Below are 21,127 nucleotides of genomic sequence, written 5' to 3'. Positions count from 1 at the left end.
TGTGTGTGTGTGTGTGTGTGTGTGTGTGTGTGCGTGCGTGCGTGCGTGCGTGCCAATATTTCTGCCTTGAGGTTTACTTTCTGTGACAGTAATGTGGAACTATAACACTTTAAAGAAGATGGCTATTGGCAAGGTACACCTTTATATAGCACTCTATTTTTAACTTACTTTTGACTTTAAAGGCATTTCTTGCTTGCTGGATGTGGTGGCACAAGCCTCTAATCATAGCACTCAAGAGTCTGAGGCAGGAAAATAGAAATCTCTAGGCTAGCCTGGGCTACAAAATGAAACTCTGTCTCTAAAACATTAAGTGTGAACTTCTTTTCTTGTTGACAATACAGAATTAGGTCTGGCTCTTAATTCTAGCCTTTTAATTGAGATACTAGCCTATGGATACTTAATATGAAAACTGATGTGGCAGATACAGCATTCTGCTAATTATTACTGTAAAAATGTATGTATATGAGATGATTAAAAAAAGAGGAGAGATAGAGGAGGGGAGGGATGGATAGAGCGGGAAGGGGAGAGAGAGAGAGAGATGCAGACAGACAGACAGACAGACAGAGACACAGATAGACACACACACTCACCAGTTGTAGGCTTTGCCACACTGCTGCCCTCCCATAAAGTCCTTAAGACAGAGGAACACCGAGACCAGGGGATTTGGCTGTGACACGTCTAGTTTGGGGGATTAATGCAATGAGTACAGACCACATACACCTCTCTCTTCTGTTTGGAGTTTGTTAGTCCTTCGCAGCTCATTCAGGCCTCACCTGTAACTCAGACACCTTCGACAAATAACAGGAATAGCAATGACCCAGAGTTCCAACATCAGATGTGTCACCTCAATATTTCTTCCTAATCAGAGAGGTACCCAAAAGCTAAATGTAAATTCAGATCAGGCCTGTTCACCATTTTGCTTGCTATTGTTACTAGTGGTGAGCATAAGAGCATCTAGCATTTACCAGACACTACCTGCCCTTTCCATGCTATGCACAGGGGATGTGTGTCTCTGCAGTCCATGATGTTATCCCCATATTACAATGCAGGAGACGAACTCAAGAATAGTTGGTGACTGCGTCACAATCCCCTCTTTGGTGTCACCTTCAGTCCCAGACATAAGCACTGGACTGTGCTTTCACTCACTACACCTTGGACTGCTGATTTATCTGATGATCAGCCCAGGCTTTCAGACAGCAAGAAGAAAGCACTAGAGCATTAATGCTGCCTCATTGATCAGTGTGCTGGGAGTGGGGCTCGAAGTGGGAAGCCACCTGTGTGTCTGTAGTCTCATGGCGTCCATCTGCTCCAGGTACTGTACATTCTGTTCCGGGAGGAAGCGACTCCGGGCTCACTAGACAGACACGGTGCCTCACAGCCCTCAGAGCGTCTCTGTTTTGACACCTTCTGGCATGTGCCACATTAGTAATCCTTTCTGAGGAAAGCCTAGGAGGGAGAGCCCCACCCTTACACAAACCAAAGGAGAATTGTGAATTTCCTCTGATCCCACCAGCTTTTTACTCTCAGATGCCTTCAAACAGAAACCCCTCTCCAGTTAGAAAAGCAATTCACGGAGTTTGTTTCCTCACCCTTTAAATGTAAATGTATTTAACTGATATGTAAAATAAAACACATATGCACAGTTACAGGATACCAGGTTAGTCTCCAGTGCATGTAAACACTGTATTGTGTGTGTGTGCGCGTGTGCGCGTGCGCGTGCGCGCGTGAGCGTGTGTGTGAAGGAGGACGTAGGTATGTACGTGCACAGAGGCCAGAGGGCAGCCTCGGCTGTCATTCCTCTAGAGCTCTCTACCTTGCTGTCATTTGAAGACAGGATCTGTCATTGATTAGTCTGGCGCTTACCCATTATGTTGGGCTGGCTGGCTGGCAAGCCCAAGGATGTGTGCACCTCTGCCTCCCCAGTGCTGGGGTTACAAGCATGTGCCACCAAACCCTGCTTTTGTATGTGGTTCTAGCGGAAACAAACACAGGTCCTCATGCTTGGATGGCTGACACCTTATTGACTAAATAAGCCATTCCTCAGGCCCACACTGTAATTGACATCAGGATAGAAACACCCATCTCCTCCAGCTTTGATCATTTCTCCAGCATAAAAACATTTACACATGTTTGCTCTCACTGTTTGAAGTGTGTGGTACACAACAATTGTTTTTAGAGACCTTCCCATGCAATGTGCTTCAGTACCTCTTTTTCCTCCCCTCTGTAGTTCCTCACTAAATCTCCCCAACCTTCCTATATAGATTCTTATTCTTTACTGGCCCTAGATGGGGAGGCAGACCCTAGAAGGGCACAGAGAAAAGCTATTCCACAGTGAGATGACTCTGAGTTTAAATCTCCATCGTCACTTAGTGGTGGTGCAAACTCCACACAGAATGGTTCCATACTCCCTCCATGCAGTAGAGTTCCTTATTCAAGGTATCAGTTCCTTTCCAGGGTTACAGTAAATCCATGCCAAGTGCCTGGAGGAAGGCAGAGTTAACCATTCAAAGCAAATCCTGTTGTGGATTCTAGTGAACTTCTTCTAGAACAGCTGCAACTTTCTTGTTACATACAGTATCTTGTGTATGTCAGTACGACGATGCTCATAACTTCTGAGCACTCATTCTTTAAATGCAGTGATGCTCTATATCAAGGATCAGACTTGATGTACATCTATTCTTTATTTTTCTATTTATTTGTTGTCCTTGTTTCCTTAAAGTTTTGATAAAATACCCTGACCAGAGCAACTTAAGAAAGACAGGGTATATCAATTTACAGTTTCAAAGGTTTTCAGGTTTTTATGAAAGAATCCATAACAGCAGGAGGGAAGCCTTGCTGGTCAAATTGCATCTACACTTAAGAAGCAGAGAGTGAACAAGAAATTGACACTAACCCTAACCCTAACCCTAACCCTAACCCTAACCCTAACCCTAACCCTAACCCTAACACTAACACTAACCCTAACCCTAACACTAACCCTAACCCTAACCCTAACCCTAACCCTAACCCTAACCCTAACCCTAACCTTAACCCTAACCCTAACCCTAAAATGCATCAAGGCTTACAACCAGTGATCCAGTTCTTCCAGTGAAACTCCTTCTCCTGAAAATTCCACAGCCTTGCCAAATCACCAACTGGGAGCTTGCATTGAAACATTGAGCCTGTGGTAAACATTTCACATTCAAACTACATTTGTTTGTTTGTTTATTTACTTATATATTCATTTGTTCATTTGTTTGTTTACTTGTTTGCTTACTGTGGTATAGGGGTGGGAGGTGACATTCTGGACTTCACAAATGCTAAGCAAGCCCTCTACAACTGAGCTCCATCCCCAGCCAATGTCAAAACTCATGTTTATACTTCAACAACCTTGTCTAACAGAATCCTCCAGCAGCAAACATCAAAATTGAAGCCAGTTGCAGCCCCCCTCTGGATGATTGACAGAACAAGAACAAGAAGATTAAATGTCAATGCATGCCAGTCCCCCTCTCTCTCCCAAGCCCTAGCTGAGCATCTCTTTTATGTCCATAAATTCCATGAATATATTGATATCTGATCTCAGCACATAGCACAAGAATACTGACAGGATCAGCTGAGTGATCTACAGCAGCACTACTGACTGAGGTGACATCTGCCATGGTGACCTGGGGCTCACCAAGCTTCCGGTGATCTGGCAGCCACTCTGCATCAGCTGTGCTCCAGCCACCGTCTCTTCCTCACGTACTGTCTTGCTCCCTCTCTATGTGCAACATCTTCTCTACCTGCAGCTAGTGTGCACATCTTAGATAGGACCTTTGCCTAAGTACCCTGCCCGAGGGCTTCCTAATCGTATTTAGGAGAAACTTATGGGCTGATTTGACCTTTTAGAAAATCCTGTGGCTTCTGTGTAATGTCTGGAGCAGAGGCCAAGAGAAGATAGAGGTTCCATCGTGGTCCAAGATGTTAGTCTTTGCCCCACAGACTAAGCCTGCCCCAAATGTATTCATAAAATGAGTAATTTCATTTCAGTGTTCCACACAAGCATGGATTATTATGTATTTTAGTGTGTTCTGTGTAATGAGTATATCAAACCCATGTTATAAAGTTTCTTTCAAAATAATTTGATTCATGATGTCATAGACAATTGAAAGAAAATAGCAGGTGAATCATAGGCTGTGTCAATGTGGGACGAGCTGTGAATGTTGAAAGGAGAAAGTCTAGAGCCTGGGGCATCCCCTCACACTATCTGGGTGTGTTGCAGCCTCTTGGTGGATGAGGGCTAGGTTTCCTGGTGAGTATGGCAAAATGCATCAGGCATATTAGTCAGGCACTAATGCAGCCTGGTCTTCCTCTTCCCTGCAGGTACTTATGGACCATTGGTAAGAATGTGTGGAAGAGGTGGAAGAAGAGGTTCTTTGTGTTGGTGCAGGTAACTTTTCAACTCTCTCATCAGTCTCAAGAGCATCTGTATTACAGATGCGGCAGGATGAATGCCTGCTTTTGATCTGAGCTACGGCACATGGAGGCCACGAAGCCTGAGCATTGAGTTTCATGTTGTTTTCCAGATTATAAACCCATAGAACCACACAGAGGGCTCTTCCTCCCATACCTGTAAAACCTTCCCTTTGTAATGGACTTCTGGGTTTCAACAGTTAGACTATTGCTGACAGTACCACAAAAAAAATCTGTAGATACACAGACGTATACATAGAAGTAGAGTCAAACTCAGAGACCAATAATGTGTTGCTAATGTTTAAAATAATATCTTCACTCTTCCAGATGCATCTAAAAATTTCCCTACAGACTTATAATAAATGTCCTCAAAACACTTCCCCAACCCCTTTTGCTGTTGGTTTGAGCTTCAGCTTTTTTCAGTTGGCCATTAAATTTGCCTTAACTCTATCTGGCACACAGCCTCCACCAGGGCACAGAAGCCATAACTCAATCTTCAAAATGTTCACTGCAGTGCTCTCTGAAATACATCTCAAAGTGAGGCACCTTGTAATCGTGCTTCCTGAGCTATTTCACCTCTCTTTGGAGCCATGCCTGCACTGACTCTCACTGTGTAGCAGCTCCCGCTTGGTTCTAAGTGACTGCAGAAGTTTCTGGCAACACTTGTCAAGCCTACAACTATATTCAAGTATACCCTTGATGCTTTTGCACTGCTTTGGGGCTAAATTCATTCCAATCCATCCTAAGGTGCTTCTGTGTTGCCCACACCTTCCAAGTGTCCACAGATGCCTTCTATAGCTGTGGGAAGATAAAGGAAGAGAGGAACCATTCCTGGCAATGACACATGGTTCTGAGGAAGTCAGATCACGGGGTCTAGACAGTAGTTGATGGCATCTTCCCAGCAGAGTAAGCAAGCATTCTCTCACCAGGACATGGGGTCCCTCTGCATTCTGAACACCCAAGAGTTCTTCACTCAACACGTAGCTTTTCTCTGAGAATGAGAGTGAAGATGAAAATGAAAGGATGTTTAGAAGCAGCTGATCTCAGGCTAAGAGAATATTCCTTCAGCAAAGTGCTTGGCATTCAAGCATTTGATTCCTAGAACTCATATAAAAATTAATTAAAATAATTGACACTGCTATAAATCCCAGTGTCAAGGAAGCAGAGATGGGAAGTTCTCTGGGGCTCACTGGATAGCCAGTCTGAATGAATTATCCCTTTTCAGTTTCTATAAAGGACCTTGTGTCCAAAACTAAAGTGGAGAGTAATGGTTTCCAGGTGCACGTGTGAACATAGTGCACATCTGTTCACATGTGTGTGCACACACATGTATACACACTCATACAAGTAGCTGACCTCTCTCTTTAGAAAAAGGAGCTTTAGGGAAAGAAACTGGGTGGGCAGGGTAGGGGGAGATTTGGGAAAAAAATGTAAGAGAAGCTGTCTCTGCACGCTGTGTACTGAACCCAAAAGAAGAGAATGGCTTTTTCTGGGCTGTGCAACTGGAACACAGATGTTTTGGGGCCTTCACACACAGACTTCCTTTAAGAGGAGATGAGAATCACACCATGGCTTTTTAAAAAAAAAGCTGTATACTGACTTTGGAAAAAACATAAAAGGGCACAGGCTGTCTGAGGCTCCGTGGCATTCCTAGAGAGCAGGAGAGATGCATTGCAGGATGCCAAGAGGCTTCTCATGATTAAGAGGTGCTGCCTGCCTTTTTTGGTAGCACACCCACACACTAATCAAGCCTCTGGCTCAGTGAGATCAGACCTTTCATCCCTTACCAGTCTAAGCAGCCTCTGAAGGTGACATATCAGCTCCTTTATCACAGTGATGGGGAAGCCAGCACTAAGCCTCTAGTGTCCTGCCTTGGTCTCATGGCATTAACCATAGACTGCCTGTTCCTGTTGTTCATGGAAACAAGGATCAAAGGAACTAACTGGGTTATGCAAACAGCACACCAAGGCCTCCTCAGCCCTGGTCCCTGAAATCCCCATGCATGCCCTATAAGTTTAGCTGCAGCCTAATAACCCAAAAATGACAGGGGTCTTTGACATCCTGAGTCAGGGAGTTCCTTGGGACTCACTGTCAGTCTGTGGAAGCGTGGCAAAGACTACATGTGCCTTCATCACTATAACTGACCACACTGAGCTCTATTCAGTAGTCAGAATCCCTGACCTGGGTATATGAATGCAGAGTCATTCCAGATAATAAAGTCTCATCTCTTCTCCATTCATGTCTTAAAGTTGATTTTCTTGGAGCTGGGAGGATAGCTCAGTTGGTATAGTCAGACTCTAACATGCATGAGGCTTTGGAGTCTCTCCCCCAACACATCATGAACAAACTACTCTAACAGATTCCTGGGAGGTGGGGGCAGAAGGATCAGAAGTTAAAGGTCAGCCTTGGCTAAGCAGCAAGTTCAAGGCCAACCTTGAACCTCGAGAACCTGTCTGAAAAAGTGTATTGTTATTCTCCAATATGAAAACTATCTCTACTTTTAAAAGGGAGGTGTTTGGTTTCCCACTTCTTCAAAGTATTTCAGCCCAATGTCAGCACTGCTAAATTGTATTTTAAATTTCCCCTAAAATGCCAATAATAGCGTATTTCTATGGTTCTGTGAAGTTCACAAAGTGCTTGAGAAACTGGTCTTTGCAGACATCTATACTACAGTGAATATAGATTTTCTCCAAATTTAACATTAGGAAGAACTGAGGCTCAGCGTGCTTATGTGACCTGATGGAACTAGAGAGGTTGTTCAGTGGTCTTGAGAAGACCCAGGTTTCATTCCCAGAAACCATCTGGTGGTTCACACCCAGTTGTAACTTCAGCTCCAGGGAACTGATACTCTCTTCTGGCCTCTACAACCATGTGGTTCACGGACATACACGCACATAAAACCTCTATACACATAAATAACATTAATTTTAAAATTAAAGATGGTGACTGATGAGCAGCTAACTATGAAGCACAGCCCAGGTCTTCAGGTTGCATCTGTCTCATCCAACTGAGCACCTAGGTGGGTCTGGTACGCAGAGAAGTTTATGCACACAAAAGTTCCTAGGATTCATTTACTTTTCATTCATGAAGTGTATGCTCCCTAAACCCACACTCTCTGTTTCTGCTTTCCTACAGACATCATGACTGAAATTTCTCATTATTCCAGCTTTCAGAACAGATACTAAAGCTGAATAGGATAAATAGCACTCATAAATAAAATGACTTGTCTAGCAGTATTTTAACAACTCATCAAGATTCACTGTTATTTTAAAAACTGAGTTATAAGATATGTAAGTTGTAAGAATGTTTCCACACAGTTCTGAAGGATGTACATAGAGTTACATTCTGATTACAAACGACAGGAAACAGCCAAACTGGCTCCCTAGTCATTATCCTCTTCATTGTCTGTTTTTGTTTGTTTGCTTGTTTGTTTGTTTGTTTGATTGATCAAATAGTTTTTGGTTTTTTTTTAAGATGCTCTGTCTCTCTCTGTCTCTCTGTATCCTCTCTCTCTCTCTCTCTCTCTCTCTCTCTCTCTCTNCTCTCTCTCTCTCTCTCTCTCTCTCTGTATCCTCTCTCTCTCTCTCTCTCTCTCCATACACAAAGGCTCTTACTGAATATATATATATATATATATATATATATATATATATATATATATAGAGAGAGAGAGAGAGAGAGAGAGAGAGAGTCTGCCTTTTAACTGGTGGTCTTCTTGCTTCTGCCCCTCAAGTGTTGGGATTATGGTTGTATAACACCACACCCAACACCGTGATTTGTTTTGTTTTGTCTTATACTTTAAGTACCTAAGCTTGTACTATCATGCTCTACTGATGAGCACTCAGACTTCAGCCCTCTCAACTAAGGCTCTGATTCACTCGTCTGATTTCAAAAAGTTTACCTGTTTGGACTTTTCCCTGACCCAATACACACACAGATGTTGGTAACTGCTGCCTGCTCCTTTATAAGCCCCTTTCTATTTTAAAAAGTAGCAGAAAATGAGCCAAAGTAGCAAAGTCTGGTCACCTGTAAAATCAAACTTTGATCAAACCCTAGGGAATCCCAGGAGCCAATCCTCACTTCTATCCAGAGGGCCACTGCTTGGCATAAACCAGGACTCTGCAAGCCCTGTGCCTATCACTCGGGACTGTTAAACCTCTATTCTGCATTGCTTGGACTCTCTGACTTCAAAAATCACCTCCCAGGCTCTGGAGCATGTGGAGAACACGTGCCTAAAGTGTGCAAGAACCTGAGTCTAGTCCCAAAACTTGTCAAAATGAACACATTTACAGTTTAGGGAGAAACCTGCATTTCACTGGGAATAGCTTTCTATTAATAAGATGTAACAGCTTTAAAAATTGAAAATTCCCAAATCTCTGTCAGCTCCTTGGTGACCTCCAAGCATTCTGGGAAAACTAAGATGCATCTATAACTCAGGATAATAGCCCAAGGATACTCTCCCCTCTTCTGAATCCTGAAGTAAATTGTCAGATCTTAAAGAAAAAACACTCCCAGTGAGCCAACTCAGGTTTGTCTAGTTTGTGTTGTTGTTGTTGCTGCTGCTGCTGCTTGGGGGTTTTGGAGGGGGTGGGAGGGGGAGTTGTTTTATTTTATTTTGTTTCTTTTTTTTTAACCAAGTCCCACAGCCTCAGCCTGCAGGGCATGTCATCCGTACTTCCAGAAGAGGGCAGCAGCAGACAGCACTGTAGAGAGGGAGCCACTAAAACAGGGAAGAAAAAAGTGAAGGGCTCAGTAGTAGTAGAAGCATGCATCTCAGTATCACACACTTTGGCTGTTGTATTTATGTGGACCTCAAGTGCATATTGGCGCCTTTCTGGCTGACCTCACTGACAAACTCTACCCTGTCTCCTGTTGCCAGGGGAAAGAACTAATTCAAATCACCAGAGTGGAGATCTAGCAGTGTCTCCTGTCATTGTTTTGTGGGGAGGGCATCATGGAGTTTTTTGTTTTTATGGTGCATAAGATCAGCCACAGGTTGGAATGGCCTGGTACTATATGTGGAGAGACACTGTAAATCATGGAGAAGGGTGTCATGGATTAAACATATGTCCCCCATGTGTCAGACTCATTTAACAAATGCCTATTGATTGTGAAACTGTAAATAGAACAAAAGTACTCCTTCAAAGGACTGGTCACCTACAGGGAAGTCCTCTTTTGAGCTGAATGATGGAGCCAGATGCACAGGGACTACTTAGTTACGCACACCAATAGAGGGATTGCTGCATGGGCCTCACACATGATGGGGGAACCTCAGGAACTACCCAGGAACGAGCTGATGCACAGGGATGAGGGGAGAGGAGGAGGAAGGGAGCACAACACAGACGAGAACTTTGAGGCTGAAAGATGACAGTTTACTGGACCTGGCCAGGAACCCAGCTTCTATGACCACTCCCATTTGCACTCCGACATCCATTGTAGGAGAAGGGGAAGTCTTGGGTGCTCTGCTTGTTATAAGGAACTAGATGGTGTTCCCTTACCAACATTCTCCTTCTGGTCTAGCCTGTGCGACAGTGCATTCTGCAGAATCCCAGACTGGGCAGGAAAATTCTCATGAGAAACCAACAGAGGGCAGCAGCAGACAAACCAGCCACGTGAATGTGCTCTTGCCTCTTACTCTGAACCTTCAGGACTCGGGACAGCGAAACCTATTGTAGAGTCTGAAAGCACCAGTTTCTCTTGCCCTTAAAAAGAGACCAGTCTCACTGTGGAGTAGACTACAGTTGTCCCTGGCTGGGTTCAAAGTCTTAGAATTGTCTCTTTCAATAAAGGAAAGTAAGGGGTGAAGGATGTGGCAGTCCTTCACCGAGGCATTTGACATACGTGGATGACGGTAAATGTGCCTGTGAGCTTGGCTGGAAGCTGGGGGTAGGCCTGTTTTACCACAGGCTTCTTGCCAATAGGCCAGATGTAGAAAAGGGAAGCATCGTCGCCAGTTCTGCATACACAGTGACAACAGGGTCCTGAAGGCAGGCCTGCAGCTTGGAGCACCACCCTGCACTGCCATGGAATGCCAATATCAGTAAAGTGAGGGCTGCCATGTAGGGCGCCAGTGACAACGGCCATGCCATCGGGGCTTGGGGCTGCCTGGCTATGACTGGCACCTAGCAGTCGAGTGCTCATTGCTTGTGACAGCATGTCACTGTGGCACTTGTCTAAGACAGAGGGGAGACTCTACCAAGTCACTGCAAGTGCCCCCTCAATAGCATCAAGTAGCCAAAAACAAAACGAGAAGCTCAACACTGACAAAAGCAGCACTTGTGGTATGTGGATGTAAGGTTGGGGGGGCATAGCTTTGTGTGAGTTCAAGTACAGCTTGTTATATGTGAATGTCAGGGGGACATAGCTTTGTGTGAGTTCAAGTGCATAAATGCCACAGAGCAGGTTAAAACCCAACCTTGGTCGTCAGTCTTTGATTTCCACCATGTTTGGAGGCAGGATCTTTTGTTGCTCTTCACCGTGTATGGCAGTTTGGCCAGCCTGTGGGCTTCTGGGCATCTCCCATCTCTGCTTCTCTTCTCTCCATGGGGCACCGTGATTGCAGATTCGCACTACCCATTTTGGCTTTATGTGAGTTCTAGGAAAGTGAACATTGGTCCTCAGGCTTGCTGGACAAGTGTCTTACCCACCAAGTCATCTTCCAAGTCTTTTAAACAACTGCAAAGAAAAGAATTTTTGTTCTCTAACTACTGGCCAAGATTATATTGGGTAACACACATAGAACTGTTGCCATTCAGTCAGCCTTGTGTCACAAAAGCGTGGCAATGTGTGTGTTTAACCCAATTGGTGTTAAGAACAGCAATGTAGGCTGAGCTAGTGCACAGTGTAACTCCAGAACCCAGAATATGAGGGAGGAGAATCAGAAAAGCAAGGCCAACCTTGGAGAGACCTGTCTCAAAATAGTAGATAGGAGGCTGGAGAGACAGCCCAGAAACCACATCAAAAGGGACTTGCTGGCCAGTCAGTGCAGCTGCGACTTACAGACTGATGAGAAGCACTGTCTCAAACAACAGGGTGGATGAATGTCACCTGAAACTAACCTCTAGCCTTCAAACACAGGTTCACATTCATGTGAATATACCCCCACCTCTGCCACATGCACAGGTTTACATGGGCACCCACATGAAATGCACACACTGGACAAAATATAAGTCAAACAACCATGAAGATAGGAACAGCTGACTGTTCCTAATCATCTACTAAGTGGCAGGGACAAATTCTTACTTCCATTCTGCACATGAACCCACTCTAACCTCATGGGCCACTGTCAGATGCTGTATCCAGTGTGAATGAGACCGTGGAGCAACTGGGGTTCAGTTAAATGTAGATGGTTTCCAAGGGGGCATGAGTCTTGGTGGGACAGTCTCACAGTCTGATTTTCTGTACTGCAGGTCAGCCAGTACACCTTTGCCATGTGCAGCTATCGAGAAAAGAAGGCAGAGCCTCAGGAACTCCTACAGCTGGACGGCTACACCGTGGATTACACCGACCCTCAGCCAGGTATCCACCTCTGCCTTGGCCATGCACTGACAAAAGACAAGCTCGTGTTAGCAAGATGGTTCATGCTAGGCAGTAACCTGTTACACCAGAGAGTCTCTGGTTCAAAGCCAAAAAGAAAACACATACTTTGGCATTTATGTATCTGGGACATCAATGATGTACTCTACTATATGCTCCTGAGGATATCCATAAGAAAGAATATATACTTGTATACCTACCAGGGAACTGCATTTGTGTGAGACTATGATGTGTGTGTGTGTGTGTGTACATATGGAGGTGCATGTGGAGACCACAAGTTGGAATCAGGTGTATTCCATTGCTCTCGTTATTGAACCAGGAGCTCAGTGATTGGCTAGGCTGCAGTGATGACTATCAAATGCCAAAGTGTCTGCCCCCGCCAGCAGTAGACTGACAGGTATAAGCCCGACTGTTATATATATGGGTGCTGGAAATGAGACCCTTGCTCTTGCGTGGTCAGCACTTTACCAGCAGAGGCAACTCCTCAGCCTCTAAGCCATGACTTCAGCCTCAGTGTGTGTCATTGTTTTGGTGTCCAAGAGAAGCTGCCTCCCAGCATGCTTGTCCCCTAGGCAGAGTCCAAAACTACACAAGGTTAGCTGGTGGAACTAGAGAAAGAAACTTGTGCTACCCCATCCACTGTATTGCTTACAAGATGCCTCTCTCTGAATCGAAGCGTTGATGCGCCTGGGCTTAAGTAGCAACGAGCGCCTTGCAAGTAGTGGTATTTCTTGTAAGTTCTACATTGCATACATTCTACATCCTGCCCCCTCACACCTCTCCCCATACCCATTTTATTTTTTCCCCAGAAAACTGAATAGAAATCAGTTTCAAAGAACCTTCAGAATGGGTGGGGGGTGCGAAATCATTTCAGCATATTAATGAACAACAAGCACCAGCAGCCCTCTCCCGGAGAAGTTCATTTTTATGCCAAATCTGCACTAGGCTTTTCCAACCACACTGCATCATTTGGCCCAAAACCTTTTTTTCAACTCCCATATTGCTCTTCCACGTGCAACAAAATACACAAGGGGGGGGGGAGCAGAGTTTGAGAAAAGATGGGGCATTATAGGGTATTAACCCAAAAAGGTACGACAAAGAAGATCTGGTTCCTGCCTTCCTAGGGTCATCTGTCCTCCCCAAATTCTGGCCCTGAGGGGATTCAAGCAAGTCAGACTCTTTCCAATTTCTGTTTGTAACTACATCCTGCCAGAGTACCCACTGTACAGCACTGAGTTCGTGAGATCTGAATTCAAATTTTGCCCAGAAGTTTTCCTAATGAACAGGAAGGAGTTCAAAATGAACATTCTATCCAACATGTCAGCATGACAGGATTCTGCACTAAAAGCCAGCAACTGGGACACTGTGAGGTGGTTTGTATTTCTCTCAAGTTTCTTTTTTCTCACTTAGGGTTTCTTTTTACAAAGGAAAACAGTTGTACCTAAGATGTATATCTTAGAGACAGAGGCCAGAAGATCAATATGACAAAATAAACCAAGGCCATTCTATACCAGGGATTCCTGCTGAGCCAATGCCCTCTCACTCTTTTGTTTGCCCACCAATGCTATTGTATGTCAGGAACTCCTGCCAAGTCAGTGCCAACTCTCTCTCTTCTGTGTGATTACACTGGACCCTTGTCACAATCCCACAAGCAAGTGGGATCAGAAATGTCATTCTGCTTTTCAAATTAAGAAACAGATTGGAGAGGTCTCAGGCTATCTGTCAATGGAATCAGACCCTGAGACCAACCCATGTCACCCTCTTGCACTTGTCACTGAACAATCACAGCAAAGCTACCCATGGAAGTTACAGATTAAATCAGGGCTTCCATGGCAGGAAGATGGAGGCAGGGAGTTCTATTCCACATACAGGAATAACACCTGAATATTCTCATTTTAAAGTTTATGCTTATTTTCACCTTCTGTGTATGAGTGATTTGCCTGCATGTATGTTAAGTATAGCACATGCTGTAGTCCTCACAGAGGTAAGAAGAGGGTTTCAGATCCCCTGGAACTAGGGTTAGATGTGGTTGTGATTTGCTGTGCTGAGCACTTAGTGCTGAGAACTGAACCTAGGTCCTCGGCAAGAGCATCAAGAGTTTTTAACCACCAAGCCAGTGTTCCATCCCTGCATTTATATTCTTAAAGCTTGATTTATTATTTCCACGTTGATCTGATGAAATTTAATTTCTTCCTGAGAATTGTAAATAAAAAGTTAATTGACTGTGGTCTTGTAACAAGACTTTTCCTGTCCCATTTATTTCCCAAGTAACTTTTAGTTGAAAATGGATATTTAATATTTTCTATTGTCCTAACTCAGATTCTTTTTTCTTTCTTGTGATCTTGGAGATGAACACTAGGGTCTTATATGGCAAACACTCAACCACTGAGTTAATGCTCCAGCCTCTAAGCTCTGCATTTGATTGTTAAAATTTTCTGGTCCTTACTAAGGAGCCAGAAAGAGGTGGGGGCAAAATTTTCATACTCCCCTAAGCATTGGGTGGAGCGCCTGTATACTATGCACGTGCCCAACCTTATCTATGGAGGTGTAAGCAAATTAATAACAACATAGTCATGTCTTCAGAGATCAGGGGATGCTCTTGGACAGTGTGCCTATTAGTCAAAAAAGACAAAAGAGTCTGTCTTCCCTGTCCTCCTCTTGATCTTATGCAGGCTTTATAAAGTTGTTGGTGGGCTCAGCACCATCATAGCCTATTCTTTTTTTGCCTTAAGGAAAGATGTAACTGGATGCAAGGCTTGAGGCAGTGGGAAGTACCTCTCACATGAGACTGTCTTTGGTGTCTACTGATTGCAGCAAGGTGGCACATCTCCAAGGTTTGTGTGAGCATAGGCACATGATCTGTTGACTCACTCTCCATCTTGTCTCCTTGATGCCCACTGAGGCATTCTTCAAAGCTCTTCCTCCACTTCTAAATTTTCCTTCTTTTTGTGTCATTCAAGTTAACTGTGCACTATCCTTGCTAGAGCATCCATTTTATACAAGTTAGGAGAAACCAACTTAAATATCTCCTCAGAATGAAAGCCACCAGAAATCTCTTCTTAAAGCTGTTTTGATGCTAAATCACTGGATCCTCTTTGTAAAGAAATAGCCAGGGCTGGAGAGATTGTCCTTACTTAAGGCCCTGCTGCTCTTGCAGAGGGACAGCACCCACATGAGTGGCTCACAACCAATTGTAACTCCAGCTGCAGGGAATTGATGGTCTCTTCTGGTCTTCACAGGCACACATATGCATATGACCACACAGGTGTGTGTATGTGTGTGTGTGTGTGTGTGTGTGTGTGTGTGTGTGTGTGTATGACTTAAAAATAAAAAGAAAGTATCTATTTGCGCCTAGTCCCTGACCATTATCAATGCAATATCTCCACAATATGTAATCACTTGTAAAAGAGATACCTGGATTAACATGATGAGCTCAGGGTAGAATTCTTCACATCATTGCAATGACACCTAGCACTGCTCTGCTGCTAACAGACTCCAGACTGGCCTTGCTGGCAGCTTGGAGATGCTAATCAATCATTCCTGCACCTCTTAGCTCTCAACTAATGGGGAGATGATACATATATGACAACGGTATGACCCTTATATCTAGCTAGAGAAATCCCACCTCATTGAAAGTACAGGTGTTGGGATATGTTGATAGATACGAGCTAATTTGGCCTTGTTTTAAACGCTGACCTTGAGAGCTACATTCGGAAAAAAACTGAGACCATTTTTTCAACAAATATTTTTGAACACCTACTTTGTGCTGAGTTATGCTAGATACCAAAGAAATGGAAGAAGTTAAACCAGATAAAACCTTGCTCCATATAATGCACAGTCCACTAGGGATCTTAGTAGAAGTTAATAAGAACAGTAGATGACTGGAGAGATGGCTTAGCAATTAAGAGCACTTCCTGTACTTGCAGAGAACCAGAGTTTGGTTCCCAGCACACACATTGGTCAGCATACCACCTGCAACTCCAGATTTGGGGGATCTGACATCTTCTGTTTTCCAGTCTGCATGAGCATGTGTGTGTGTTAAAAGACTAATATAAAAAAATAGTCAGGGTAAGAGAGCTTATCAGAGATAATTATCAGAGATAAAAGTCAAAGAAGACCTTATAAGAATGTAACTTCCAACTAAAGATAAGTAAAGGGTCATATCCCTCTGCAAAACCTGCAAGGAATCTCTGTGAATCATACAAATATAAAGTGTATACACAAGAGAAGAGAGGAGAAACTGAAGGTGGCAGAGAGTCAATGGATGTGGATTGCAAACCTTGACAGAACCTGGGGTTTCATTTCAATAGGTTGGGGCCTCAGTAAGCTAAGCAGAAAAACAGCATGACCTATTAGATTAGGCATTGGCTGGGTTCAGTACGGAGAACTGTCACAAGAACACGAGAGTGGATGTTCTTGGTTGAGATAGGAGATTGCACAAGGTAATTATAGCCAGATTCAGGAGCCAGAACCAGTGGCAGAAGAAGGGTCCCTGCTTTGGTAATCTTTGGTACCAACATCCATAGGAGAAATTAATGAAAGATTCTAAACTAGTCCCAAGATTGCATGTGGTACTTTCTAGCTGGATGGGTTCAGCTCTCCTAAGGTGGCAAGAGGTTGAGACAAAACCCAGGATGTCAACATTGGGTGTGACATGTTTGAGATGTCCATCCAAGTGCACAAGTCCTGAGAACCCTACTAGTCTAGGTATGGAGTTGAAGGAGGGACTCCAATGTGCTGAGGGAAATGTAAAGTACCTCTCAGCACATTCTTAACACATAAAAGTTATCACCAGGAACTATAAATACAGGACTGAAAAACAGAACCCCAGGAGCTTCCACATTTTAAAGGTCAGGAGGAGGAAGAGGAAAAGTAGACAGTAAACTAAACAGAGTAGCCATCACATGCTGAGAGGTAAGTGGGGCATAAGGTTTCCTGAAAGAGAAAATTTCAACCAGAAATTAGTAAGGATTGCTTGATCATGTGATACAGTGAGCAGAGTTAGGATTTCACATTGAACTTTGGATGCGGCAAGGTTAATAACATTGATGGCTTTGACAACAAAGGTTTTAGGCAGGCAGCAGCTGGATTAGAGGCTTTATGGTCAAACGGAGAGAGCGCCTTGCTGCTCAGAGATGATTCTCTGACCTATAGTATCAGCATCTACAGAGAACTTGTTGGAAGTTCTGGACCTCGGGCCTCACTGCAGACTTGTGGGATCAGAAACTGCAATTGATCAAGTGCCTAGGTGTGCTGCATATGCAGAAGTGATGGAGAAGCCTCAGTAGATATGTTCTTTTCACTGTAAAGAGAAGAACCACAGAAGAGCAGGTGAAGGGAGAAGGGGCCAAGAGAAGTGGTTTTTGTGACAGTGGTGGTGATGGTTGTGATGGTGCTGGTGATGCTGCTGGTGACAGTACTGGTGATAATGGTGATGCTGGTGGTGATAATGATGATTTAGGAAAGAAATGTGTTTATAAGTAGATGTTTAATGCAACTTTTGGCATATTTTCACTAGCAAGACAAAGAAAGAGATATGAGCCAGCCTTAAAATGTTTCTTAAATACCTGCTCCTACTCAGTGGCCAACTAGTTTACAGTCACCTCATCCAGAAGTCATTAATTGCTCCTCCCCTTTCTGGCCCAAGGAAAAGCAGTAGGAATTGGCTTTCTAGGGAGTGCTCCCTGGCGATGGAGTGCTCCCTGGCGATGGTCTCACAGCTCAGCTTAGATGGTGGGCTTGATTTTCTTGCAGGTTTGGAGGGTGGCCGAGCCTTCTTCAATGCAGTCAAAGAAGGAGACACGGTGATATTTGCAAGTGATGATGAACAAGATCGAATTTTGTGGGTCCAAGCTATGTACAGGGCCACTGGCCAGTCGCACAAACCTGTTCCCCCTACCCAGGTGCAGAAGCTCAACGCCAAGGGCGGAAATGTGCCTCAGCTGGATGCCCCCATCTCACAATTTTGTAAGTACATATGCCATTTCCTTCTTTCTTTCTTTTTTTCTTTCTTTTAAATAGTTCTGTAAAGTAAGTCTTCCAAAGTTGAATGAGAAAAATTCGTTGTTTTTATATAGAGGATTCGAAAATCAGATTTGCTCGGGGCATGTAGCTAACACAGGGTGAAACTTGGGGCAAAATCTTAGATGAACGTAATTTTAAAGTGCAATACTTGAGATTCTCTACCAAGGACTAAACAAAGGAATGTATATTTTATATCTATGTCTATCTTTTGATTTTGCTGAGAGTTTGGAATTCGCAGCCAAATGCATATTTGTTTGAGTCCCTGAAATATAGTAGATTCCGTATATTGGTGCTTCGTCTCCTCCTATTAAAAGGAATTTAAAAATAGGGATGATTTGAAATAAACTTAAATCTGCAATTTAGAACCATTTAAAAATAAATGATGACATTATCACATGCAGTGGGAAAAAAACCCATGATACCTAAAATCACATTCTGAGCAGAGATAGCAGAGACCTGAAAGCAGCCCCAGTTCATGTGCAGTTTCCCTCTGCCTCTGTGTCTCCGTACTCTTTGTATTGCCACTTTTTGCCCCAGATCTCCCAATACTTCTAAAATTCAGGATACAGTGAAAGCCAAAGCTATATTTTTATTTTTAGAAAAAAAATAAATTAAGAGATCTGCAGATTCATTGTTTACTCTGCACAGAGACCTTCGGCTTTGTCTACAGATAACTAAAGTGTGCATCCACCCACGGAACTGTCATGGTGGTCTCTTATTTTAGTACGAGGTTCCCTCTTTCAGCATAGGTTACTGAGCACTTGTCTAGCAAGGAGACGTTAATGAGGAAGTCACACGAGACTCTCTTGCTCTTATGGCTTCTGCATCCCAGTGAACATTCAGGTTACCTCCAAATCAGCCTCCCCCACCGTCAACCATTTCACACACTGGCAAATAGAACAAATGTAACAAGCTGGTATTAGATCAAGAGGGTATTAGGCAAATAGACAGGTAAGGAAGGCTTCTCAGACCTTAAGTCCAAATGCTAGGGCTATGACTCCCAGATCTAGAAGGCATGGATATGAGAGCAGAGGTCCCTGCAAGAACAGAGAGTCCAAAGCAGAGGCTGCACTTCCCTGGGACGCTTGCTCATGGCTCCACTGTTGCTCTAGAGCCAAACCCGAGTGTATATGTAGCGATTTTACAGCTATAGAAACTATAGAGGGAAATTAAGTTTTCAATAAGTCCCACTACTGTGTATATTTCCACCAGGCAAAGGTATGGTTTTTGGGGGGAAGGCAAACCCCCAGTTCCATACCAATGATTTCTTAAAGGAAGATGTGTTCTTTGGTTGAACCTGACATACAACTCCATACAGTAGCCTTCCACACAGAAAACTATGAAAGAAGACAGAATACATGAGGCTGAAACTAGAGTAGAGTGGACAGCCCTGCAGTGACTACCCTTGACATAGGATATCCAATATTTATTTAATTTCTAAATAAATAGAATCTCTGTGACAGGTTCTCCACCCCCCTCACTGCCTGATAGCCTATGGTTAGCACATCTGGAAAACGCATTACCCACCATACCCTCCTGCATTCTCTTTGATGAGAAAAATCCTAATTATAATCACCATTCAAATCAACTTCATGAAAGACCTATTTCAACTGATATTTGGAAAATCCTCTTCTTTCCAAATGGCCTCCTATTCTCCCAAGATCATTCCACTTTGCATCTCGTGTCTCTTCTGCCATCCACCCACAGTAAGAAATGGCTGCTTGACTTGTGCTTGGCCCTACATTTCTTCACTAATAGAGGAAAGAGAAAGGACAACTAGGGGTCAAAGTGAGTAGAGAAATGGTGGGAGTGTCCCTCAGTGATGGAGCATGTACTTGAAGCATGTCCTTTGATTCTAGCATCACCCCCACAAAGGAATTTCTAAGACCCATGATAGAAGCTGTTGAAGAGGGATAGCCTTTCATGGAAATACATGAAGGCCAAAGGTAGAGAGTTCTTCATATAGACAGGATTTATTTCATTCAACTGAATGCTCTGTGACTCAGACATGTAACAACCCTATTTGAAACATCTTAGATGGGTCATGCAGCAAAATCCTAGAAGGTAGAATTGGAGGATAAGGTCATCCTTGTAGATTATACAAGCTATGTTGATTATATCACAAAGCAAATGTGATAGCATGTGCTATAAAATTATCAGAACCTTGGGTAGTTCACCTTCTCTAGTGACCCCTTAACCTCTGCATGGAAGGGAAGGACCTTCAGAGAGTGTGAGGTGCCTTCATAGCTATCCGGTTCTCAAAAAACAAGGCTGCCACATCCAGCCATTCCAATTACCCACTACAAGAGGCTCCTTTCTCACAGACAATAATGTGAATGGCACTCATTTAATTGTGTGGTGCCCAGTCTTCACAGATGTACATCATGTCCCCATGACTAATGCAACCCAGTAATACTGATCTCCATGTTCCCACTGTCGCTTTGTTTCATCCGAAGCAGACCCCCCACAGTGCTTTAGACTGTTTATTGCAACCACAGTACCACCAGGATACTTCTGTTCCCCAAACTTAGAAACCAGCAGAGGATGCCAGTGAAGATGTAAACAGCTCCTTCAGACCCTGAACATTTATGGTTAAGGATAAAGAAACCCACAGAAAGACCAGAAAAGGAAACCAGGGTTCTGCACTCAGTGGTATAACAAGGCAATTATGTCTGGCAAGCACACAGAAAAATATGGCTTTGAGTGGGGCTCATAGGTCTTACTGGAACGTGCTATAGCACTGTCACAGTCACAGCTGCCTATACTGCCTTAAACCAACACTGTCAAACAGGTCAAGCATTCTATATGGGAAACCTGCCCTTATTTGCCTGAGGCTTCCTTACATGTAGAAACCAAGCCCAACACCCCAGAAACTCCTCTGTACAGGGCAAACTGAACTATGGTTGTCACTGAGGACAACAAAGCAGGGGAAAGGAAGGATCAATCCCAGTGAAGTTCTAAATAGCAAACTTTGGTCATTCACTTATCATCACAAGAACTAATGAAAGCACAGATTTTCTAGCTAGAAACAAAAAAGGGAAAGGAAGAAAAGATTTTAAAAGGAGAGAAAGAAAAAGAAAATCAAGTATTGCATTTTAAAAAGGTTTCCTTAAGTCCCAAAAGGTCAGGGTCATTG

General features: G+C 43.7%; 1 protein-coding gene across 25 annotated transcripts in view; it reads left to right on the top strand.

Annotated features, from left to right (window-relative positions):
- The window catches only part of Cadps (calcium dependent secretion activator), a 442,533-nt gene that overhangs the window by 276,991 nt on the left and 144,415 nt on the right, over positions 1-21,127 (top strand). For all 25 annotated transcript variants that reach the window (XM_021182627.2, XM_029468964.1, XM_029468977.1 and 22 more), the window contains exons 9-11: positions 4,342-4,408; positions 11,841-11,949; positions 17,722-17,934. In XM_021182627.2, coding sequence (XP_021038286.1) covers positions 4,342-4,408; positions 11,841-11,949; positions 17,722-17,934 — 389 coding nt within the window. The remainder of the gene's footprint in view (positions 1-4,341; positions 4,409-11,840; positions 11,950-17,721; positions 17,935-21,127) is intronic.

The sequence above is a fragment of the Mus caroli genome, chromosome 14 (genome assembly GCF_900094665.2).
Source record: "Mus caroli chromosome 14, CAROLI_EIJ_v1.1, whole genome shotgun sequence".
NCBI classification, from domain to species: Eukaryota; Metazoa; Chordata; class Mammalia; order Rodentia; family Muridae; genus Mus; species Mus caroli.
The sequence above is the reverse complement of the archived record's forward strand: the minus strand, read 5'-3'. Positions and strand labels throughout refer to the sequence as shown.